The sequence below is a fragment of the Hypomesus nipponensis genome, chromosome 9 (genome assembly GCF_054491055.1).
Source record: "Hypomesus nipponensis isolate SF chromosome 9, ASM5449105v1, whole genome shotgun sequence".
In the NCBI taxonomy this organism is placed as follows: Eukaryota; Metazoa; Chordata; class Actinopteri; order Osmeriformes; family Osmeridae; genus Hypomesus; species Hypomesus nipponensis.
The window spans coordinates 23174934-23194781 of record NC_140369.1 but is presented as its reverse complement, the minus strand read 5'-3'; the positions used below and the strand labels follow the sequence as shown (position 1 = coordinate 23194781).

Here is a 19848-nt window from a genome sequence, read left to right as displayed (position 1 = left end):
GACTAAAGCCTAAAGTCGTGAAGTACAGTATGTGAAGGCAGCTGAACAAAAGTACAAGCTGTCTCAAATGTTTTCTCCTGTTCACATGAAGACATGATTCGGGTTATCTTTAAAACACAATCAATACAAAATTCCATATATTTCACAAAAAAAATATTTTACATAATAACAAAATATAATGTATCCTGTCCTGTCTTGCACTTATGCAAATCAACATTTGCCCTTCCTCACGCTGCGCGTGTGGGTGCTTCTTGAACGCGCACGCAGGTACTTCCTTTCGGTTCCCATCCTGTCGGGAGCGCGAGATATGACGTAAGTCACTTGCCGCGCAGTGATGATGGCGGTACGTGAACGCGCAGTAAAAGTAATGGCTGCTCTGGAACGGCGGGTGCCTAGTCTCGATGATTTCGTGGGGCAAAGCTGGAGTGCCTGGGCCGAACGAGCCGGTGTGACCGCATCGGAAGGTAAGGGAGTATTATGTCATCGATATTGCGCGAGATCGCGCGAATTAACCGAAAGATAGAGGTTTATTTTCGTGGAAACGGATGGCAGCGCTAACCATGTTACCCAAACAAAGACCCTGCTGGGTCCTAGCGCTGGGTGTATAACATGTTGCTCACTCTCCCAGGTCCTAGCGCATACGGTGTCTTTAAAAAAATAAGTAATAAAATTGTTTTTACGGCCTATATTGTCTCCTAATGAAATGTATGTAAAAAATGTAATGGCATCATCTAGTTATGCTTGTATAGCAATGTATGAAGCTAAACAGTTTGTGGCCCAAAAGCGGAAGGCGGCTTATACATGGGGATGGTTGGGCGAGCAACTTCTTGCCATGGAGAGCTAGCAAGCTAGCTAGTAATGCTAACAGCAGGATACAGACACCGGCGACGGAGGAGGAGTCTGATGCTGTTACCACCATGTAAATGCTAGCCTAGCTTTTGATCTCAATTCGGGGTGTGTGAGGTGTATTCCATATGCTAATGCTCGCGTCGTCTACGCATACAATATATGCTTACAAAACATCGAATTAAAAGCACAAATACTCATATCTTTGTATTTTAAAACGACATTGTGTTTCCCCATAACGCTCCAAGTGTGTACACGCACTCATTGTCTGGCGTCTCTTAAGTGGCACTCTTCACTCAACTTTTAATATAAAGTCTCTGTCCCCCTCATAGGATACAGATGCAGCCTGTACAGGCGCACTTCATGTCCAGGATCATGAGGGACAGCCACATTTCCTTTAACAACAGTTACACATGTGGTCCTCCTTCAACCAGTGATAATGTGCCCAGAGCTATTGTTAAGCCATGACTCATTAGCCCGTCATTAAGGAAGCTGTCTCAAATTCTCATTATCGAAAATGATGTAGAAACAGTCTAGGTTATACATCATGTACTTGGTTCCATCCACATGTAGCTTCTTTCCCTTGTTATCCTGACCACCTCAAGGAGCAGGTGTGTCACATCAGCAGCCCTAATAGAAAGGAGATGCGTATCCACTGAAGACAAATAAGACAAGGGTCTTGGATTTTAGTCTGGTCATTGTCTTGTCCAATATGCGTTGTGTGTATGTGTGTTCTAGGGCACGAAGTGGAAGACTGCAACAAGAATGGAAAGAAATCTGCTGAGGCCATGTCACTCCGGAAGGAGGGTAAGTTATGGTTCACTGCTGAGGCCACACTTTGTATTATTTGTCATCTAAAATCAATCTGATATGTTGTACAGTTTTTTTTCTTTCAGTTCTCTACAAATCTCACTTTGGTACATATACATGTGCATATGCTTGCCACAACAGTGTCTCTTTGTGTTTGTGTGTGAGAGATGGATTGATTAATTGACTATAATCAAGAGTAACCCTAGCTCATACTCCACTTGTTAGCCTTCCCAGGCGAGAGTGGCAAATGGGGAGCTCTAAGACGGGGCTGAGGAAGGGTGTGCACAGGGGAAGGGTGTGTGTGTGTGTGTGTGTGTGTGTGTGTGTGTGTGTGTGTGTGTGTGTGTGTGTGTGTGTGTGTGTGTGTGTGTGTGTGTGTGTGTGTGTGTGTGTGTGTGTGTGTGTGTGTGTGTGTGTGTGTGTGTGTGTGTGTGTCAGTCTGTAGACTGTCGTGCCCAGGTGCCCGGCAACCAGGCTGGCAGTCTGCAGCAGCATCTGCCAGCCAGACGCTCCCTGGTGTGTGTGTTTGTCAGATTGGACAGGGAAATTATTCAAAGGGATGTACACATTGTCTGCACAGCATTGTTGTGCATGTGTGCTTGAATACTCCTACACTAACCTGCACAACAAACCTGTACACCTGCTCTAACCTGCAGCATGTGTGCCTCAAGTCCGTTATACTGCACACCTCCTCCCATAGCCCATTCATCCTCCTCTTCACCTAACTCATTTCATCATACCTCTTGTCCTATCAGACATGTCCATTTTTGGCCACTATCCGGGTCAGGACGATTTCTACCTGGTGGTGTGCAGCCACTGTGGCCAGGTGGTCAAGCCCCAGGCCTTTGAGAAGCACTGTGAGAGGCGACACGGACACCTGGGCAAGCTCTACGCTCGCCTCCGCTCCCCGCCGCCAGCCCAACAGCAGCGGCCCCGTCATGGCCACTCCCCGTCGTCCGCCCTCACCAACTCGGCCTCTTCCTGGGACGGGCGGAGCCAGGGATCGGGGCCGCCTCGGGCAGCTCCGCCCTCCCCGTCCACCCCCCCTCAATACAGACACTCCAAGACTGGCAAGGAGGGTGTTCGGTAAGATGGGTGAAATGACAAATGGTGTGAAGGAAGGTTGGTAGGGATTGAATGGAAGGATGTGGTGGAGAGAAGACGTGATGGAGGGAGACAATAGAGAGAAATGATGAGGAGTATGTACAGTAAAGTACTGCGAAAGAGGAGGAGGAGGGGGGGGTGTGTATCGTAAGGTTGACCGTTTCATGTGACCGTCCTAGATTTGCCAGGTATTTCAACCTCTCCTTTTTCCCCTTCTTAGCCACTCCCCTCTGGACAAGTCCTCCCATGGCAGCCAATCGGAGTCCCCCATCTTCAAGCAGCCCCCGCCTCTTGAGCCCCCGCTGAGCACCCCGCCCCCCTCCCTCAGAGACCCTCCCTGGCCACACGGGGGTACCCCGCCTGGACGACCCTCTCCCAGCGACAGGGTCCCCTCCCAAAGAAAGGAGTCCTGCTCGGCCCCTTCCCTCCAAGGGCATCACCGAGTCCCCAGACCCTACAACAAAGTGGCCTCCAGTGAGTACAAATGGCCATAGAATCAAAATAAGCTTTTGAATGTGAGCCCACATTACATGTGTGGATGAATAGTGGTGTGAGTTTAAACAGGTTACTTCCTGATACTTTCCCTGGTAATTCCAGTTTTACAGGAACAGGAATTAAGGACTCACGTCTCCGTTGCTAACCTCTCTGGTGCTAACCATGCCCTTATTTGACCCAGCCAGAGATGTTGCAATAACAAAACGACTTTACTTGTGACATGTGATTTCTGAGACACCCGAATCAGTCCTGACTCTCCCTGGTTGTTGTCGTCCCCCCACTCCCTCCCTCAGGGAGAGAATGTGACCTAGACAAGCACTGTGGAGTCCTGGACCCCGAAAGGAAGAAAGTCTGCACTCGTCTGCTGACCTGCAATGTAAGCTCGTCTCATCTGGCCATCAGGCTTTCCTCCTTACCTTCCTCCTGTTAGTAAACTAAGCTAACAGAACTGTAGCAGGGCCACTGGTCCAAGACCCAAGGCTGCAAGTGATGATAACATGTCTGACTATCCCTTTAGAAAACACTGCTCGTTCAATTTTCCAGTAAGTCTTTTTTAATCCATGACACAAAGGCACTTTTGATGAAAGGGGTGACAATTGTGGAGTGATTGCTTTTTGCTTGACCTGTACCTGAGTCACATCCCCAATTTGTAATACTTTCTCTGTCCTAAACTCCTGCATTTGACTAGCTACACTCCAGTCCTTTTTTTTAAACGTATGGTTACATGACTAAACACTGTGTTGATTCATATGTCAGGGTGACAAGTCGTTGAGCATCTGTAGAGTAGTAGAGCGGCAGGAACGTGTGTACGTCTGAAAGTGAAAGACGACGTACAGCTGTGGACAGACAGGACGGACTGAATCACAGGAAATGGTAGGAGGAAAGGAAGTACAAGAAGAAAAGAGCATCCCTCACGCATGTCTTGATGCCTAGAGTTGTACAAAGTGTTCTTGTTCATTTTCTTAATTCACGTCTCATTGTGGTTTGCTGTGGGTACTATGTTTGCACAAACAAAAGGTACAAAGTGGCCCAATTGGCTTCATGTGCTGAGAACTTCATTAAAAACAACATTAAACGTGTAGGCAACAACTTCTTATGCTTCCAGCCTTGGTACAAATAATGCAATTTTAATTGTTGCTTGTCTAGTCTTTAACTGCGATGTAGGCTTCTGTAGAGCAGATCAGATTTTGCTTGGCTTATGTGTCTGTAGTGGCACTATTAACATGCTAATGAAATCCCACGTTGCGTTGAGACCCATCTGTGCATCAGATGTGACGAGGAGTTTAGTGGACAGTATTACTCCCACTGTTAAACTTGGTGTACTTCCACACGGTAAACGACTTGATTTTTATGAGCACTAATAAGCTATGTGTTTACTTCCATTGTGTGGAATTGGAAGGCTTTAGTTTGGTCAGCTCTCTTTAGAATGTTGCCATATCTCCAGTGTTCTAAGATTATTGAGCTTCTGCTCACCCTTTCTTCCTGTCTCATCTGCCCTCCACAGATTCACTCCATCCACCAGCGTAGGAAGGTGGTTGGCCGGAGTAAGAACTTTAACCAGCTGGTCGCTGAGCTGAAGACGGGGGCCAGGATCCGCGAGAGGGGCGGTCCTGTCTCGGACGGGGGGGGCCGGGGGCGCTCTCCCAGCCCGGACACACCCAGGGACAGGGACTATGCAGGAGCCCCACACTGCAGGAGACCCCTTACCAACTGCCCTGCATTCAGGTAGGGGGATTTATAAGGCATAGTTTAGGGTGATCCATCCCATAAGATAGAATTCCTGATAACCAGGACCCATTTTCAGGAACGGTGATGATCTAAACAGTATCACTACATTGAAAATGTGTGTGTGTGTGTGTTAGTCGTTCCAGGACATCTTCAGAGAGCGCCCTGGAGGAAGACAAGCCGAGGCAGGAAGAGAGCGGTGTCCGCGCCCTGTCGCCCCTCACCTACGGACGCATTTCCAGTGACGAGAGTGAGGCGGACGGTTCCGACGAGCTTGCCGAGTATCCGTCTTCTGCCACGCACCCCAAACCACTGGCGGTGAGGAGAGACTTGTGCAATGTCATTGAAAAATCTTTGTAGAACTTTGCTACCTCTACATTGAATCTTAAGTCGTGTGCTTTTCTTTTAATACCCTCACTCCTCACAGTCGAGGTCAATGGGGAGAAAACTCAGTTTGTCCTCGAACGTCTTCTCAGAAGGAGGCATGGATAACACATTTAAGAAATGCAGTTTTAAAATGCCACAGTTGCAATACGGGAGTGCTCATATTACAAACGGGTCTTTATTGTGTCAGGGAACCCCATTGGCCAATCATTATGTGTGGTATCAACTACGTGTTACAACCTGCATTTTCCTCTCTTCAGCGTTGCTCTTTTGGCAGCCATGCACTGGGCCATGGCGTGTACACCTTCGACCGGAGACTGCACCACCTGCGGTCAGCGCTCAACAACATGGTTGAGCAACACCTCAGTGGCCATCTCTGGAAGTAAGACTACTATTGGTCACACACACACACACAAAAAAAGTGTCTGCTATGGGAGTTGATTCCAATGTAATCAAGCAGAAAAAGAAGTGTATCCCTCTTTCATTGAGATCATTTCTTTTGTCCCTGTTAGGAAAATACCTCAAGCCACAGACCTCCAGTCCCACAGCCCCTCGACCAAGACGCTTCCCTCCTCTTCTCCCTCCTCTTCCTGTTTGTCCTCTCTGCATTCTAAAGTCAGGACAGGAAGTCACATGAGTTCGTCCCTTAGGACTTCCATCTCTCTCGGACCAGTGAGGGAACCACGTGGTCATCTCTCCACCACTACCCTTAGCCAATCAGAAAACTCTGGTAGTTCTAGTGGCCAGCTTGTGGCCCCCGTGACACCAGCTGTACGTCAGACAGGTCCTGGAAGGCCCAAGAACCCAGTGGGCCGCCCCAGCAAACAGATGCTCCGCCTCCGAGAGGAGGCCGCCGCCGCTGCAGCCGCCGCGCTCCGCAAGCGCAAGGCGTCATCGCAGGAAGGCGAGCACTCGGGACCCGACAGGAACTGCATCATCCCTCAAGACCGAGGCAGGCCCCCTTCTTCGTCGTCCTCGGTGACCCCCAAGGCCGCCGCCCCCTCCACCATTCCTCACGGCCAGACCAACGGCACGCTCTCCCCCGGGGGGAAGCTCCGCCCCCAGCCCTCCCCCTCGGAATCTCACTCGCCGTCTGCGGCGGCTTGGGCCTTCAAAAGGACACACTCCTCCGCCTCGTCGACTCACTCCTCGCCCCCTGAGGCCACCCCGACTAACTCCCACAGCCGAGCAGGGCCGGGAGGAGGGGACTCAGGACTGCACGTGCGGGGGGGAGGCGGGGGCTACGAGCACAGGGGACTGGTCAAAAAACGCAAGGGGGGCAACAACGGTGAGCCCTCGCCCCCTGCCAAGCCCTCGCACCGCCCACCCTCCTCCTCTTCCACCTCTCCACGCTCCAACTTCTACCCCTGGAAGGACAGTAAAGGGGGGGTGCTACCCGGAGGGGTGGAGAAGAAACTGGGTACACAGAAGGTGGGTCTGAAGGGGTAGGAGGCCACCAAAGCATAGTTCAGCATACCTCAGTTTTTCTTAAAGCATTATTTGTCCTGGAAGTAGTTGAGACTAGAGACAATAAGATCTATGATTTACGAGTCTTTGCATAGATTCTGCCTCAATAGTTGGCTTTCATTGAAAAGAATAGGGCAGTTTGGTCTGTCTTGACCACGTTTTTTTACTTCTGCCTATTCACACAACAAACAAAAGGAACGTTTAAGTGTAGAATTTAAGGCACATTCTGTTAGAATTTTTGGTCCTTTCCATTGTTCACACTATAGAAGAGCTTCTTGCTGACTTCCATCTCTCCTCTTCCCAACAGCCAAAATTGCACCATTAAGTGTGCCTGCCTTACAAGCCACTAAGGGAGCCAGCTCTGCATAGTCCCACACCTTGCCTCTGACTGTGGCAACAGGACTGGAGAGAATGTGTGACTGTGTGTTTGGTGTCATGGTTCTCAGAACAACATTGCGTATGTATGCCTTCAGATGTCTGTTGAAGCCTATATGTGAGTGTGTGCGTCTTGTGGATGCGTGCGTGCACATGCGCACAATCAATACAGTATGCGTTCCAGAATGTGGAGTTCAGTGTCTGAATCAGATGTTGGTATGTGTGTCACTGACTTTGCAATGGTATGTGTGAGTGTGTGGGGAGGGGGGTGAGAAAGTGGACAAGTGAATTTGTGTATGCATTTAGAAATACCTCAAGACCTTCTGGTTATGCTGCTAAATGAATGTTTGTTTATAAAAAAATGGATTAAAAGTATCCTTTACACTTGAATATCACTTATTTTTCCTATTGTGACAGGTATATAGGCTATACAGAAATGTTCAGATATCAGACTTCTCATAATAGAAACACTTGTCTCAAATGTGGGAAAGGGGATGTCATCTTAAGAAATATTAATTACATTTTTAAGTAAAAAAAAAAATAATATATACATATATATATACATACATAAAATGTGGCTACCTTCTTTTTGTCCTGAAGTCCATATATTGTGGTGTATTATCTTGTAGTGTGCATCATGCTATAGTAGTGTAGCCTAATGGTAACCATGGTTGACCTGTTGGATATAGTTGTGAAAGGGAGTTTTGCTATTGGAATGACTTTATTTGTGCCAAATCAAAGAATTCTAGAAAACTTTATGTAGGCTACTCTACTGAAGTCGCAATTTTTCAGAATCAGAAAGGGTTTAGTCGCCATGAAAGTTTGCACAGACAAGGAATTTACTTTGGCAGGAGGGTGCATACATACGAGTAAATCTTAAATAAGTGGTGTAAGTTAAAGCAAGTATAACTACTATACAAAAGGTGCAAAGTCTAACTAATATTAAGGGGACAGGTTTGTACAATAAAATAAATATGAAGTACAGCCAACACAAGTGATACCCGAAATGACAAGGGATAAATGGCAAGAATGTCCTTAGAGTAGCCTAGGCTCCGTCAACCGGCGGTAGGGCGTGTGCTGGCTGAAGTCGCTTTCCGCGTGAACAATCGTCTATGATGCGGCTAAACATCGTTAATAGATGTCTGCCTAATCTGACGGGAGAGCCAGTGACGTTGCCATTTTCTAAACGCGCCTCCTAAAACTCCTCTTACAATCCCGGAAGTAAAGTCAACGGCCCACCTGATCATGAAACAAGATCAGATTTCGTACACAGGATGAATGAAGACAACCAGAGTTAGCTGGTTTTGTTCTCTACGGTATAGCCTGAGATTTGTTGATATATCTAATTCAGTTTACGCGTTGTCTTTAGGCTCTGTGCAGGTCAAGAGCAGAACACTCGCTGTCGTCGGGTAGCTTAATCTTGGAACCGAAAAGGATTTTCATTGCCGACTAATCCAGTGAATATACTGTCCACCATCTGATACAATCGTTTTGAATCGTAAATTATTACGGTGTCCCATCTAATAATTCGTTCTGACAAATTTCCCATTAAGTTTGATGTTAATATTTCCATAGACTGCATTTGAATACATTTAACAAATGCACTTAAAAAAAATGATGGACCTGTATCTGCAACACTGCAATACTGTAAATGCTTTCGGCTCAACTATCGCAAAGCCTGCAAGAATACCCTTGAGGTAGCCTGAGCAACAGAGGCGATGCGGGTCGATATCGAGTACAGCCCGGTCGGCGAGGGGCTGGTTATGAGCGAGTTCTGGCTTTACGTGTGGATGCGAAGAGTCTCGGTCATCGCTGCGCATGTCATTGCCTTGGGTCTGACCATTCTGATTTCGCTACTGTCCCGTCCTGGAACAAGTGAGTTTTATTTTACGTATGTGCTACTTGTCTTTGTAGCATAAGCATGTTTAACGAGCATGGTCAACATCCCGCCCGCTTTATCGCAGTGCAGACCTTGACAGACACTCAAACTGTAATTGCACTCGCTCTCAGTACCAACATCTGATGTATTTTTGACTACGCATTGTATTCAGTTGTGTTTGGTGTTGGGTCAAAAGCTGCATAGGGTTACAAATGTTGGATGTCATCGCAGCCACAACTGGCATTGAGAACACTTATTAATTGGTATACATCCCCTTAATGAGTACAACAACATAGTTCATTGCATTTGTATTACAGGTCTCTTCTCATGGCATCCAGTGTGCATGTCCATCGCTGTGAGTATACACTGTTATCCACGAGTTGTTCAGATGTTGACCGAAATAAATTAAGATCGTTGCTTCTTCTAGGAGTGTAGATTCAGGCCCAGGTATCCTAGACCTATGACATAAATTATGTATCATTCTTATCCTCTCTAGCTTCCCTTTCTCTTGACACCACCCTCCCTTTCTCTGTCCGGTCTCCTCCCTTTTCTCTTTCGTTCCGCTCCTCCGTTTTTTCTCCTTTGTGAATAATAGATAGGAACAGAAGGAATAAAGGCGGGTTCACCCGTTGCCCATGGCTAATTATGTCATCCTCAGATATTCCATTACACGTGACCCAGAATACTTTGGTTGCATACATTTATATAGGGGCTGAAATATTTGAAAGGGGCAACACTATATAGCATCAGTGAATATAACGTTTTGTTTTCTGATTCTGCATGTTAAAATGATCTGTGTTTTCCATGCACCTTTGTCAGTTGGTCCCCCCACAAAATGGACACACTCACAACCCAAATAAACAACAAGGCTCCTAGCCTCTTTGTCTGGGTATATAATATTCAGGAATACAGTATCCTTAGACATAGCTACACACCTTGGCCGGGTTTCCCAGATTTGTTAAGAAGCTCTTGACGCTAAAAGCTTTTTAGGAGCGTTCTAAGAACGCTCTAGAACGCTCTTAAGAAGCTCTTAGCGTCAAAAGCTTCTTAACGAATCTGGGAAACCCGGATAACCTCTCTAACCTCTCTCCTCTCCTCCCCCAAGTACTGCCTGTGCATGACCGAGGGCATCCTCCTCTTCTCAGCCGAAGGAAACACCTTCTGTTTCAAGTCACGCAAGGGCAAAGTCCGCCTGCACTGGTTTCTCCAAGCCCTGGTCCTGGTGGCAGCCACCACGGGCGTGGGCTTCATGATCGCCAGCAAGAACGTCTCAGAGCGCCCCCATCTGGCCACCTGGCATAGCCTTCTGGGGGTGGGGACACTGGCGGCCACCTTGCTCCAAGCCGCCTGTGGCCTCTGCCTTCTCTTACCTAAACTCAGGGTAGCGTCTCCACCCAGGCTGAAGCTCTACCATGCCACCTGTGGGTTGGTTGTGTATCTCCTGGCGACGGTTACTGTGGTCGCAGCAGTGTTCACTGATTGGTTCCAGGCCACGGTAAAAGGGTTGGTGTGGTATGCCTTTGTGCTGCTCCCGCTATTTCCAGGACTGGTGGTGATGAATCAGATAACGAATGCTTATCTGCCTCGCAAGAAAATCACTACATAGGAGGACACCTCGGGAAGAGACATCAGTCACTATATTTTGAAGTGGATGGTGATATACTTCTGTTAAAAAGGATGAATGATGACTTAGTTGCAGAAGTTTGTTGAAAAAAATCATACTTGCAACTCAGACACACCATGTGTACACACATTTAAGGCAGCTCTGACATTTACAAAAAAGCTAACATACAGCCTGTTACACACACACCGGCACACAGTACATAGTGTACTAAACAAAAAGCTGTAGCTGGCTCTGGATGCACTTCTACATAAATACCAGGGTGTGGGGATCCAGAAGAACTTGTACGGCTAACCTGTCCTATGAGGTCATAGAAAAATTTGCACTGAAACACATTGAATTGTAACTTAAATCAAGTCTTCTGCTCCACCTGTTACCTCAGAGGCCATTTTGCACAATTCAAGCAAACAAAAGAGGGGCACTGTATACAGTAACAAGACTGGTTTTCTCTAAAACAGGGAGATTCAAACATTTTACGTTTGAATCTCTGGGTAAAACAGAGATTACCAGGGTTTTTTAGTGTGTGTCTTTAAAATGTGGACTTGGCGTCAACTGCAAATGTCTTTCCAGAGATTAGCAGAAGAGTAATTTAGCCACCCAAACTACACCCACAGGCTCTATAAGCAGAGAAATATGTCCTTTATCCCAAAATATTTAGTGGGTGCCCCAGTCTACTTTAAACTAGCTACCACTTTTCTTTGTAAACATTTTATTCTTTGTGACAACCAACACTGTCAGGTATTAGCCTTCTCCTGGAAAAAACATATCCTAAGCCAGACCTATTTTTCTAACTAACAAATCCCTTGGCTCTTGCACTAGGACCTATTGGATGTATTGTACCTATGAGCTGTCAGCACAACACCTTGGGTCCTCTTTCTCGTTTATTTCTGTCATTTGTTCTTTCTATGACCCCTTGCTCAGAAAGTATGCAACATGTGGTCATGAAGATCACTTTACCAGCGTCTATTCCCAAAATGTTTAACACAAATACCTTAATACATGTTGTTCCTTAAAGGGGTCACTAATTATCCATGGTTGTAGAAGAAAAGTAAGGTCAAAACAAAAAACTGTTATAAAGAGGTTTCCAATGAAAAACTTGTCTGTGTCGATCATGCCTGTGGTAGTTATTTTAGAAAGCGGGATATTTCAATCATTCAATCACTGTCATTGGTAGGATTTACACATTTTTGTATTCAGAATCCCTTGTTATTGGTCAGATATCTAAATATGACATTGCTTTCAAATTGCACACAACGTGTATATCTATGATCTTGTACCTTTGAAAATGATGCTGAAGGGATGGAAGACTTTTAGATCCAGACCAGTTTTTTTTTGGTATGTTTGCGTTTGTCCTCATATGAACTACTGCAGTTGATTGTGGACGGATTCATACAAATTAGGCTAATCTGGCTATACTTGACCTGCAAGGATAATCAGTATAAAGTATTATTTATGTTTAAGCATGCATATATCCTTCAGTTTGGTTCTACTCAGGGCTGAATCTATAAACTTTTTCATGATTTCACAAGCTTGAGTATTTAGGAGGGGAGATCAGCCAGTTGTGGGCAGGATATGTGGGGAAGTGAGTCAGTTGAAATAGATATTTGAATAAAGTCATAGTGGCTGTGTGGTTGTACATTTTGATTTGGGGACTCTAAGAACATGACTATCATCTGAAAATACAATCATTTAATCAAAGTAGATTTCAGCATATCAGTGGGCAGGGGCGGACTGGGAGTAAAAAGTGGCCCAGAGTTACTATCAGACCGGCGCGTTGCCCACTCAATGCATCGCACGAATCGACCAGTCTGTGGCCTACTTGGAAAAAGACCTATACACTTAACATTATTTTGGATGATTACAAATACATTTCATCATATATGTTTTTTTAAATTTATTTTTATAACATTTGGTCGGCCCATTGGGGATTCCCTCGGTATCCCCGATGACCAGTCCGCCCCTGTCAGTGGGCCACAATCTGCTTTACACAGTGAATGATTGCTGCATCTTCCAAAATCCAAATTTCGGATGCTAACTGGTACAGCACCCAGCAGTGTTTTAGAAATATTATCAAGCTTATTAGACACACATGCTTCCCTCTCACACAATACCGTAGCTTCATAAATACTGTACAATGCTGTCTGAAAGATTGAAGAAAGTTATTCTTGCAATAGCGACTGTCAGTGGTCAAATGTCCTCATATTGGTTTATATTTCCTTGGGAAAATAACCAAAGAGGTATCAGTGGCTCGGTAAAAGCTGTGTATTCAAGCAGGATTCCACCGATCCGTTCATAACTCATCTGTGGTGATCTCAAGGAAGGAACCCTCTCATGAGGATTGTGATTGGGCACACGTCTCTGACGACAAACACTGTTCAGTCAGAGCTTAGGGTCAAAGTTCAAGGGTCACTGGCCATCCCTGCAGATGAAAGTGACTGTTCCATTGAGCAGGTCCTCCACGTTGACAGCTAGCACCTCTGTTGGGGTCTCGCCACCCTCTCCGTCTCCCAGGGCAACGTACACCTGCTGTGGGGACCCGCCCATGTGGGATTGGTCAAAAGAGATCCCATGATGCTCAGTATCATCTTCCCGTTCTTTTATCTGAATGATTATGGACGACAAAGTATAATTTTTTTAGTATAGGGAGCAATGAAGGGTATGGCTCAGTGCTTAAACCACTGGACTGCAGACCAAAAGGTCACAGACTCAAATTCTCCCATGCACTGTGTCACCTTGGAGAGAAGTGTCTGCTAAATGAATGCATCACATTAGTATTCATAGTAAGAACATTCTCTAAATCCAGGGTCATGTACCTTTGTGTCTACAGACTCCACGGCCATTATTTACAATGTGTCCTTTCCTTCAACGTTGCCTCTCATTGGAAATAATGTTATAATCTTACAATGTTTCAAAAGTAGGCTGCAATACATTCCTAAGCAAAAACTTGAGAAGCTTTACTGTCTGGGATGTGGAGGCCTCCTCTTCTCCGTCCTGTAGCGCCCCTATGTGGCAGGAGAGGAAGTGCTCCTGGAGCTGCAGCTGAGAGGGGCACACCAGGGGGCACAGAGAGCAGCCGAATGCTGCCCCCTCCTGGCTGAAGTGTTCACTGCTGGCGTGCTCCTGCATTTCCTCCTCGCTGGGGAACAGAGCAGGGCAGTACGGGCACTTCACCGCGCTGGAGTCTGGGGAAGGAACACGGCGGGTGAATTATATGTAGAGACACAGATTCACAATAAATCCAGAGGATGTTCAAGGTTTAGTATATTTATCAATATCATGTGTTAATACAAATTATTGATACAATATGATGAGCCTATGTTTATTTTTTTTCATCACATAGGTTAGATTAGATTAATGATTAGTATTTAACATGCATGTTAAATGTTTTAATGGACAAACTATTAATGTGTATCCAACACATGATTAATATTAGATTGTCAAAGACTTATGATATCAGTAGGACATTCCAACCCTCACCTGAAGATAAGTCACACCCAATCACCAGCCCGTCAGCATCAGTCACGCCTTTTGAAATGCAAAAGTATTTGACATGATTTAAAATCATGTAAAAACCTATCACATTGAAAGTTCTGTTTTGAATTTTCCTCCGAAAAACAAAACAAATATTTCAAATGGGCCGAATGAATTTCATCCCAACATCCTGACATTTTGTGCTCGAGTGCAGTTTTTCAAACTGAAGAACGACGCTAGTTTGTTGAACTTGTAAACAGGCTTCCTGGGGTTGTGTGGGGGCGTGGTTGGCCTCACCTGGGTGATCGGCCCTCGTATGTTTGGCCAGGCTGCCGGGGCTGGGGAAGAAACGGGGGCAGGTGCTGCACTGGACCAGCGTCTTCAGCTGCTTGTGGCTCTGACCCGCAAACACCTCCGGATGAGTGGTCCTGTTGTGGTACCACAGGCCTGACAGTTGCTGTGATGAGAGAGTACGGACGGGGTCTTTGTGTGGGTTTGGTCACACAAAACATGATAAATAAAATAAAGAATAGGAAAAATCGTCCTCTTGCCTGGTAGGACTTCTGGCAGATTTTGCAGCTGAAAGGTTTGCTGCCCGTGTGGCTGGCCTTGTGTTTGTCCAGCAGGGCAGCGCTACTGAATGTCTTCTGGCAGAGGAGACACTGGTGGAACTCCTTAGGGTGGCTCTCCTGGATGTGCTTCCTGTGATCCTCCAGAGAGGGGAAGCTCAGACGACACTTCTGACAGTCATGGGGCTCTGTGATGTCTGAGTTGGAGGAAGGGAGAGGGTGGGAGGGAGAGGGAGAGAGACGGTGAGAAATGGAAACGGGGATGGAGTGAGAGGGTGAAAGAGAAGAAGGGTGAGAGGGTAGAGAGAGAGGTTAGTTGGCGAGGGAAGGAAGGAGGAAGAGATGGAGGGATGACAAGGGAAAAGTGACAAGTGTTAGAACAAAAGAGAGAGGACACAAGGAAGAGTAATCAAGTTTGAGTGAGAGAGAACAAGAGTGAAAAAGAAACAAGAAGAGGACAGAAGACCGTCAGAAGAACCAAACAGTAAACATCGGTGTCACAAATGGAAAACCAGCAGCACTTACCTGTACGTTACTTCTCGTGGTAATAATTAAATGAAATGTCTTGTACAAGTTATATGTCTTGTACTACTGACTCGAGATATTACTGTCCGTTGAGTCTATGGAATCATGCAGTATTGTAGTTGAGATGATACTTGTAAATGGTCTTGTAAAATATAGACCGTTCCAAGTCACTATATACTGTTAGAATGATGCACTTCGATTTGCTGCACTTGCTATATGCACTATGAAATACAGATGAAATATAAAATGCATAAAAGTAATGTATGTGTGCTTTATCATCAAAGAAAACTCAGAGCAGGTGAAAGACACAAAACGTTTAGCTGTGTCAAGCATGAGGGTGTGTGTGGGACTCACTGTGGAAGGTCTGCAGGTGGACAGAGAGCCCGTTGGCCTGACTGAAGCCTTTTCCACACTCGCGGCACACGTACGGTTTGTCTCCAGTGTGCGTTCGCACATGACGCGTTAGCTCGATAGACTGGGCAAAGACAGCCTCACAGTACTGACATGAATACATCTTCCCTACAAACACACAGGCACACACACACATCAGGGCAAACAAATCGCTTTTTGGGCAGCTGGTTGTGTGTATTGTGTGCGTGTGCATGACGTCGTTCGGCATGCGTGTGATAGTATGTGTGTAATGCGGGCGTGTAAATGTGTGTGGGTTAGAGGCTGAACCTTCGGAGTGCTTCTTCTTGGTGTGGTACGCCAGTGCTGCGGCCACACTGAAGCTCATGTCGCAGTGTTTGCAGTGGTAGGGTTTCTCCCCCGTGTGCAGACGCATATGGTTCTTCAGGGAAGAGTTGGCGGCAAACTTGGCCCCGCACTCCTCGCATGCAAACGGCTTCTCCTCAAAGTGCTCTGTGCGCTTGTGGTAAAGCATGCCTAAAATAAAATAAACAAACAGAACAGCGGTCATTGGACATGGGAGTATTTATTTAGGACAAGGGACTTTTAATAATGAATAGTTCCACATTCATTGGGCAGCACATACACAAAGCGCTTCCAGTCCAAGCACTGCATTAGTGAAGCTCGCTGATATCTGACCTGAGGGGTGGGCGAAGGTCCTGCCACACAGGTCGCACACCACCTTCCTCTTGGCACGGGCGGCCTCGGGGTGAGCGTGGGCGCTGTGACGCTGCAGTGCCCGCACTGTGGGCAGCACCTCTGGGCAGTGCGGGCACCGCTGTTTGGCCTCCTGGTTCAGGGAGCAGCTCTTGGTGTGGGCCGACAGACGACACTTGTAGGCGAAGGCCTTGGAGCACCAGCGACAGGAGTAGGGCTGGGAGGAGGTGGCTTTCGCTTTGGCCTTGGTTTTCCTCACTCCGTCATCCTCGTCATCTGCCGGTTCCCCGATGTCTCTCTCCTCAACACTGTCTTCTGCTTTGTTCTCCTTGCCTTCCTCTTCCTCGTTGGTGCCATCGTCTGCAGGGCTGGAGGAACAGGTTTGGGTCTCCTGTGATCCCGCCTCTGAGTCTGGAAGGCCCCGCCAGCAAGATTGAATTCCAGATGAATAGTTTGTAGAAAATGTCGACATGGTTAGAGCAGAGCACAGAACCGGCAGTTCAGCGTGGCCCCACACATCCTACACATGCACCCTTGAGTGCCTCCTCACTGGATGCATCACAGCATTGTACGCTAGCTGCTTGATTGTAAGACTCTGTAAAAAGAGTTGAAGACTGCCAACCGCCAGCAGGCAGCAGGGTGCCTAGCCTAGAGGACATATACCTAACCTATAGAACACATCCCTAACCTACAGTACACTTACCTGGCCTACAGGATACGTACCACCTGCAGGAAAGTGGACTACAGCCACCGAGCCCCCAAACGGTTTGACCTCTCACCATCTGGCAGGCGGTTCAGAAGCAACAGGGCTCGCACTGCCAGACTCAAATACAGCCTCCACGTCCAGGCCACTTGACTCACTTTACTAAGCCATTCGGACATTATAACCTAATGTTTTGGGGAGGGGTTTTCACCTGCGACTGCACTACTAATTGCACTGTTTCTCAATTTTATTTTTAATATTTTGAACTCTTTATTTAATCTTAGATTTATAAAATAACTGCACCCACAGCCTCATCTTAAGAATTGTTGTTGTCCAGGTGACACTGTCACAGTTTATTTGATAACAAATATATATATATTTCACTGTGAATGGGTAGATGACCAACACTGGACTGTATGTGAAAGCATACGTATAAAACACACCCAAAAATACCCTGGATGATACATTACCTCCAGCATCCAGTGCGCCAGCTCTCCCCACCAGCAGCTGGCTCAGTCGGGGGGAGGGAGTGGGGGACATCTCCTGGATGGTGTAGAGCAGGGACTCCAGGCCCTCCTCACTCACAGCCCCCTCTTTGACCTGCCCCATCAGCGTCTGTACAGTCAGGCCCGGGTCTCCAATCTCACAGCACTTACACACTACCTGTAAACCATACAAAATACAGTAGCAGTAATGGAATTATATTAGCATAATTAGAGGATTCGTGTGTTTGTGCTTGGCGCTTTGGCCGGCAAGACACCAACAAGAACGAGAGAGAATCAACCATGCCAAATCTATACATGTACTTCCGTACTTCTCTCTCGTCCTCCCCCAGACAGGTACTGGCTGCCTGGGCCAGGAGCCCAGCGATGGAAGGCAGCTCAGTGAGAAGCTCCATCAGCTCAAAGCTGCGCTCCAGAAAGATGCTGGATCCATTCCCATCCCCTGCCGACACACTCGGCTGGACCTTCTCCTCCACAGACTCACTCAAACTGGTCTCCCCGACTGGAGATACGCTGCTCTGGGCATTTGACTCGTCAGGTCCTGCGAGTCATAACTAAGTGTAAGATGCACTTTTCATTTTTGCATGTGTACATTATTTGGATTTGTGTGGCGTAAGCATTGGAATAATGTTTTGACGGCTAGTTTGTATTGATTTCTTAACTTATTGAAACCTACCTGAGCATTCTGGGAGTTGTAGTCGAGGTCTTTTACAAGCGGATACATCATTTTCTTTCTTGGCCACCTCCTGAGGGTCCTTATCTACTCCCCCGACTGAAGCCCCACCTTCCTCCACCTGCTCCCTTTTCATCTGAGCTCCAGAGGGGCCAATCGTGGCCTCATCCTTAGCTAGGGAAGGGGCAACCTTTTTAGAAGAGGTTATCATCTCAGCCCCCTGGCTCTGGAGATTTGAAGCTTGTGGCTGGATGGTCGTGGTTGAGGGTGAGGTGGTAGTGGACCGCTTCATCAGACTGGTGAGGATGTTCTTGCAGCCTACCGCTACATCAAACATCTGCAAGCTGTCTGCAGCTGCGATGATGCGGGTGAAGTTGTGTTTTCCCGGCGGCAGTTTTCCGCTGTACACCATGTCCAGAAGGCAGGAAAACTCCTGGGTCGAGACCACAGTTGTGTCTATGGAGATGCTGTCAGAGCCCTCCAATAGGGACCTACGAGAAGGAAAGTGAAGGTGTTTGCTCTAGAGGGTTAGGCTGTTCAGGTGTTCTGTTCAAACGCAGGAATAAAACCCCTTTGGTGAATTATCTCTCTGTTGCACTAAATGACTTGTTTTAGCATTGACAAATAAAACTATAACCTGTGCATGTACAAAGCAAGGTTGGGTTGTTTTTAAATTGCCAACTTTTATCAACACAAATGCAAACTTTTAATTCCTTTGTCAACAGTTCATAGGAACCTGAAGAGTAGACTGGCGGCAGCCAGGACCACTTTGTGGGCTTGGTGGGGGTTGTCTCCCACCATGATGGTGCAGTCACAAAACTGTCCCTCTTTCCTCAGGGAGAGCAACTGCTGCATCAGCTGTCTGCTGTAGTTAGGAAGCTCCATGGCTCGCTGCAAGCCGTCTGAGAGGGGGAAATGAATAAAGACAACGCACATGAGTTTTGTATATTTGGTATGTCTATGACAAAGGTCGTATTATGCTAAGTTTGCACCGAGACAATGAGCCAAGTGTTGCATTCCGAGGCTAGGTGAATACATTTCTGGCCCCCTTGGACTATGAACTCTGGAACCTCTTTAGCGTAATTTAGGTGATATATAAATCAAAGAGTCAAGAGACTTGTTCAATGGAATCTTATAGTTTAACAAGCGTTGCTTTAGGTCGAAAGGGGAAATTGGGAATTTATAATGACTACTGTAATAGCTGGTTGGCAAACCAAGCAAATGCAGGTAGCTACTGTCAATGGCATAGCTTGCTAATCTGTTCCAACATTAGCTGACAGCTAATGTGACTAGCACAGGAGCTAACCCCAAAGAATAAGGTAATTGAAGTGTTCGTGAGACCATATTTCACTGAAATTCAGCACTGCAGTTCCACATGCAAGCATCGCTTTCTTTACCTTTAACGTAATTCAAATTATCCGTCTCTTTATTTAAACTCAAATGACAAACAACTGTGCGCAATAAAGCTTCGGCGTTTTGAAAATGGCGATTCTATGGCGACTCTCACGTCAGAAAACCTACCAGCTGCGCATGCGTACTGGCACCCTGTCTGGCCTAAGACAAAAGACCGATAAAACAGAATACGCTTGACGAAATACACCTATTTACGTAACAAGCTTTTAAACCGCTGAAT

At 46.6% G+C, this 19848-nt stretch overlaps 3 protein-coding genes across 4 annotated transcripts; 2 read left to right on the top strand and 1 right to left on the bottom strand.

Annotated features, from left to right (window-relative positions):
* Positions 1–298: 298 nt before the first annotated feature.
* Positions 299–7596, top strand: atxn7l2a (ataxin 7-like 2a). The gene is made up of 10 exons (XM_084704925.1): positions 299–464; positions 1585–1653; positions 2412–2742; positions 2981–3234; positions 3549–3631; positions 4760–4980; positions 5118–5298; positions 5625–5746; positions 5877–6795; positions 7139–7596. Exons 1-10 carry the CDS (start codon positions 335–337, stop codon positions 7154–7156), a joined length of 2328 nt encoding a protein of 775 aa, XP_084561051.1. The 5' UTR covers positions 299–334; the 3' UTR covers positions 7157–7596.
* An 817-nt stretch (positions 7597–8413) lies between these two features.
* Positions 8414–12381, top strand: cyb561d1 (cytochrome b561 family, member D1). Its single transcript, XM_084704384.1, has 3 exons — positions 8414–9081; positions 9403–9440; positions 10191–12381. The coding sequence occupies exons 1-3, from the start codon at positions 8925–8927 to the stop codon at positions 10689–10691; spliced, it is 696 nt and encodes a 231-aa protein (XP_084560510.1). The 5' UTR covers positions 8414–8924; the 3' UTR covers positions 10692–12381.
* zbtb40 (zinc finger and BTB domain containing 40) lies at positions 12381–19845 on the bottom strand. 2 transcript variants are annotated; one of them, XM_084704383.1, is made up of 13 exons: positions 19613–19845; positions 18952–19117; positions 18219–18706; positions 17854–18083; positions 17510–17702; positions 16319–16747; positions 15950–16156; positions 15626–15790; positions 14729–14943; positions 14475–14634; positions 14184–14231; positions 13665–13888; positions 12381–13307 (listed from the first exon to the last, which is right to left on the bottom strand). In XM_084704383.1, exons 2-13 carry the CDS (start codon positions 19098–19100, stop codon positions 13113–13115), a joined length of 2703 nt encoding a protein of 900 aa, XP_084560509.1. In that variant the 5' UTR covers positions 19101–19117; positions 19613–19845; the 3' UTR covers positions 12381–13112. The 2 variants fall into 2 exon arrangements, with proteins under 2 accessions (XP_084560509.1, XP_084560508.1); XM_084704382.1 differs by having other exon boundaries at positions 18952–19845.
* Positions 19846–19848: the final 3 nt, after the last annotated feature.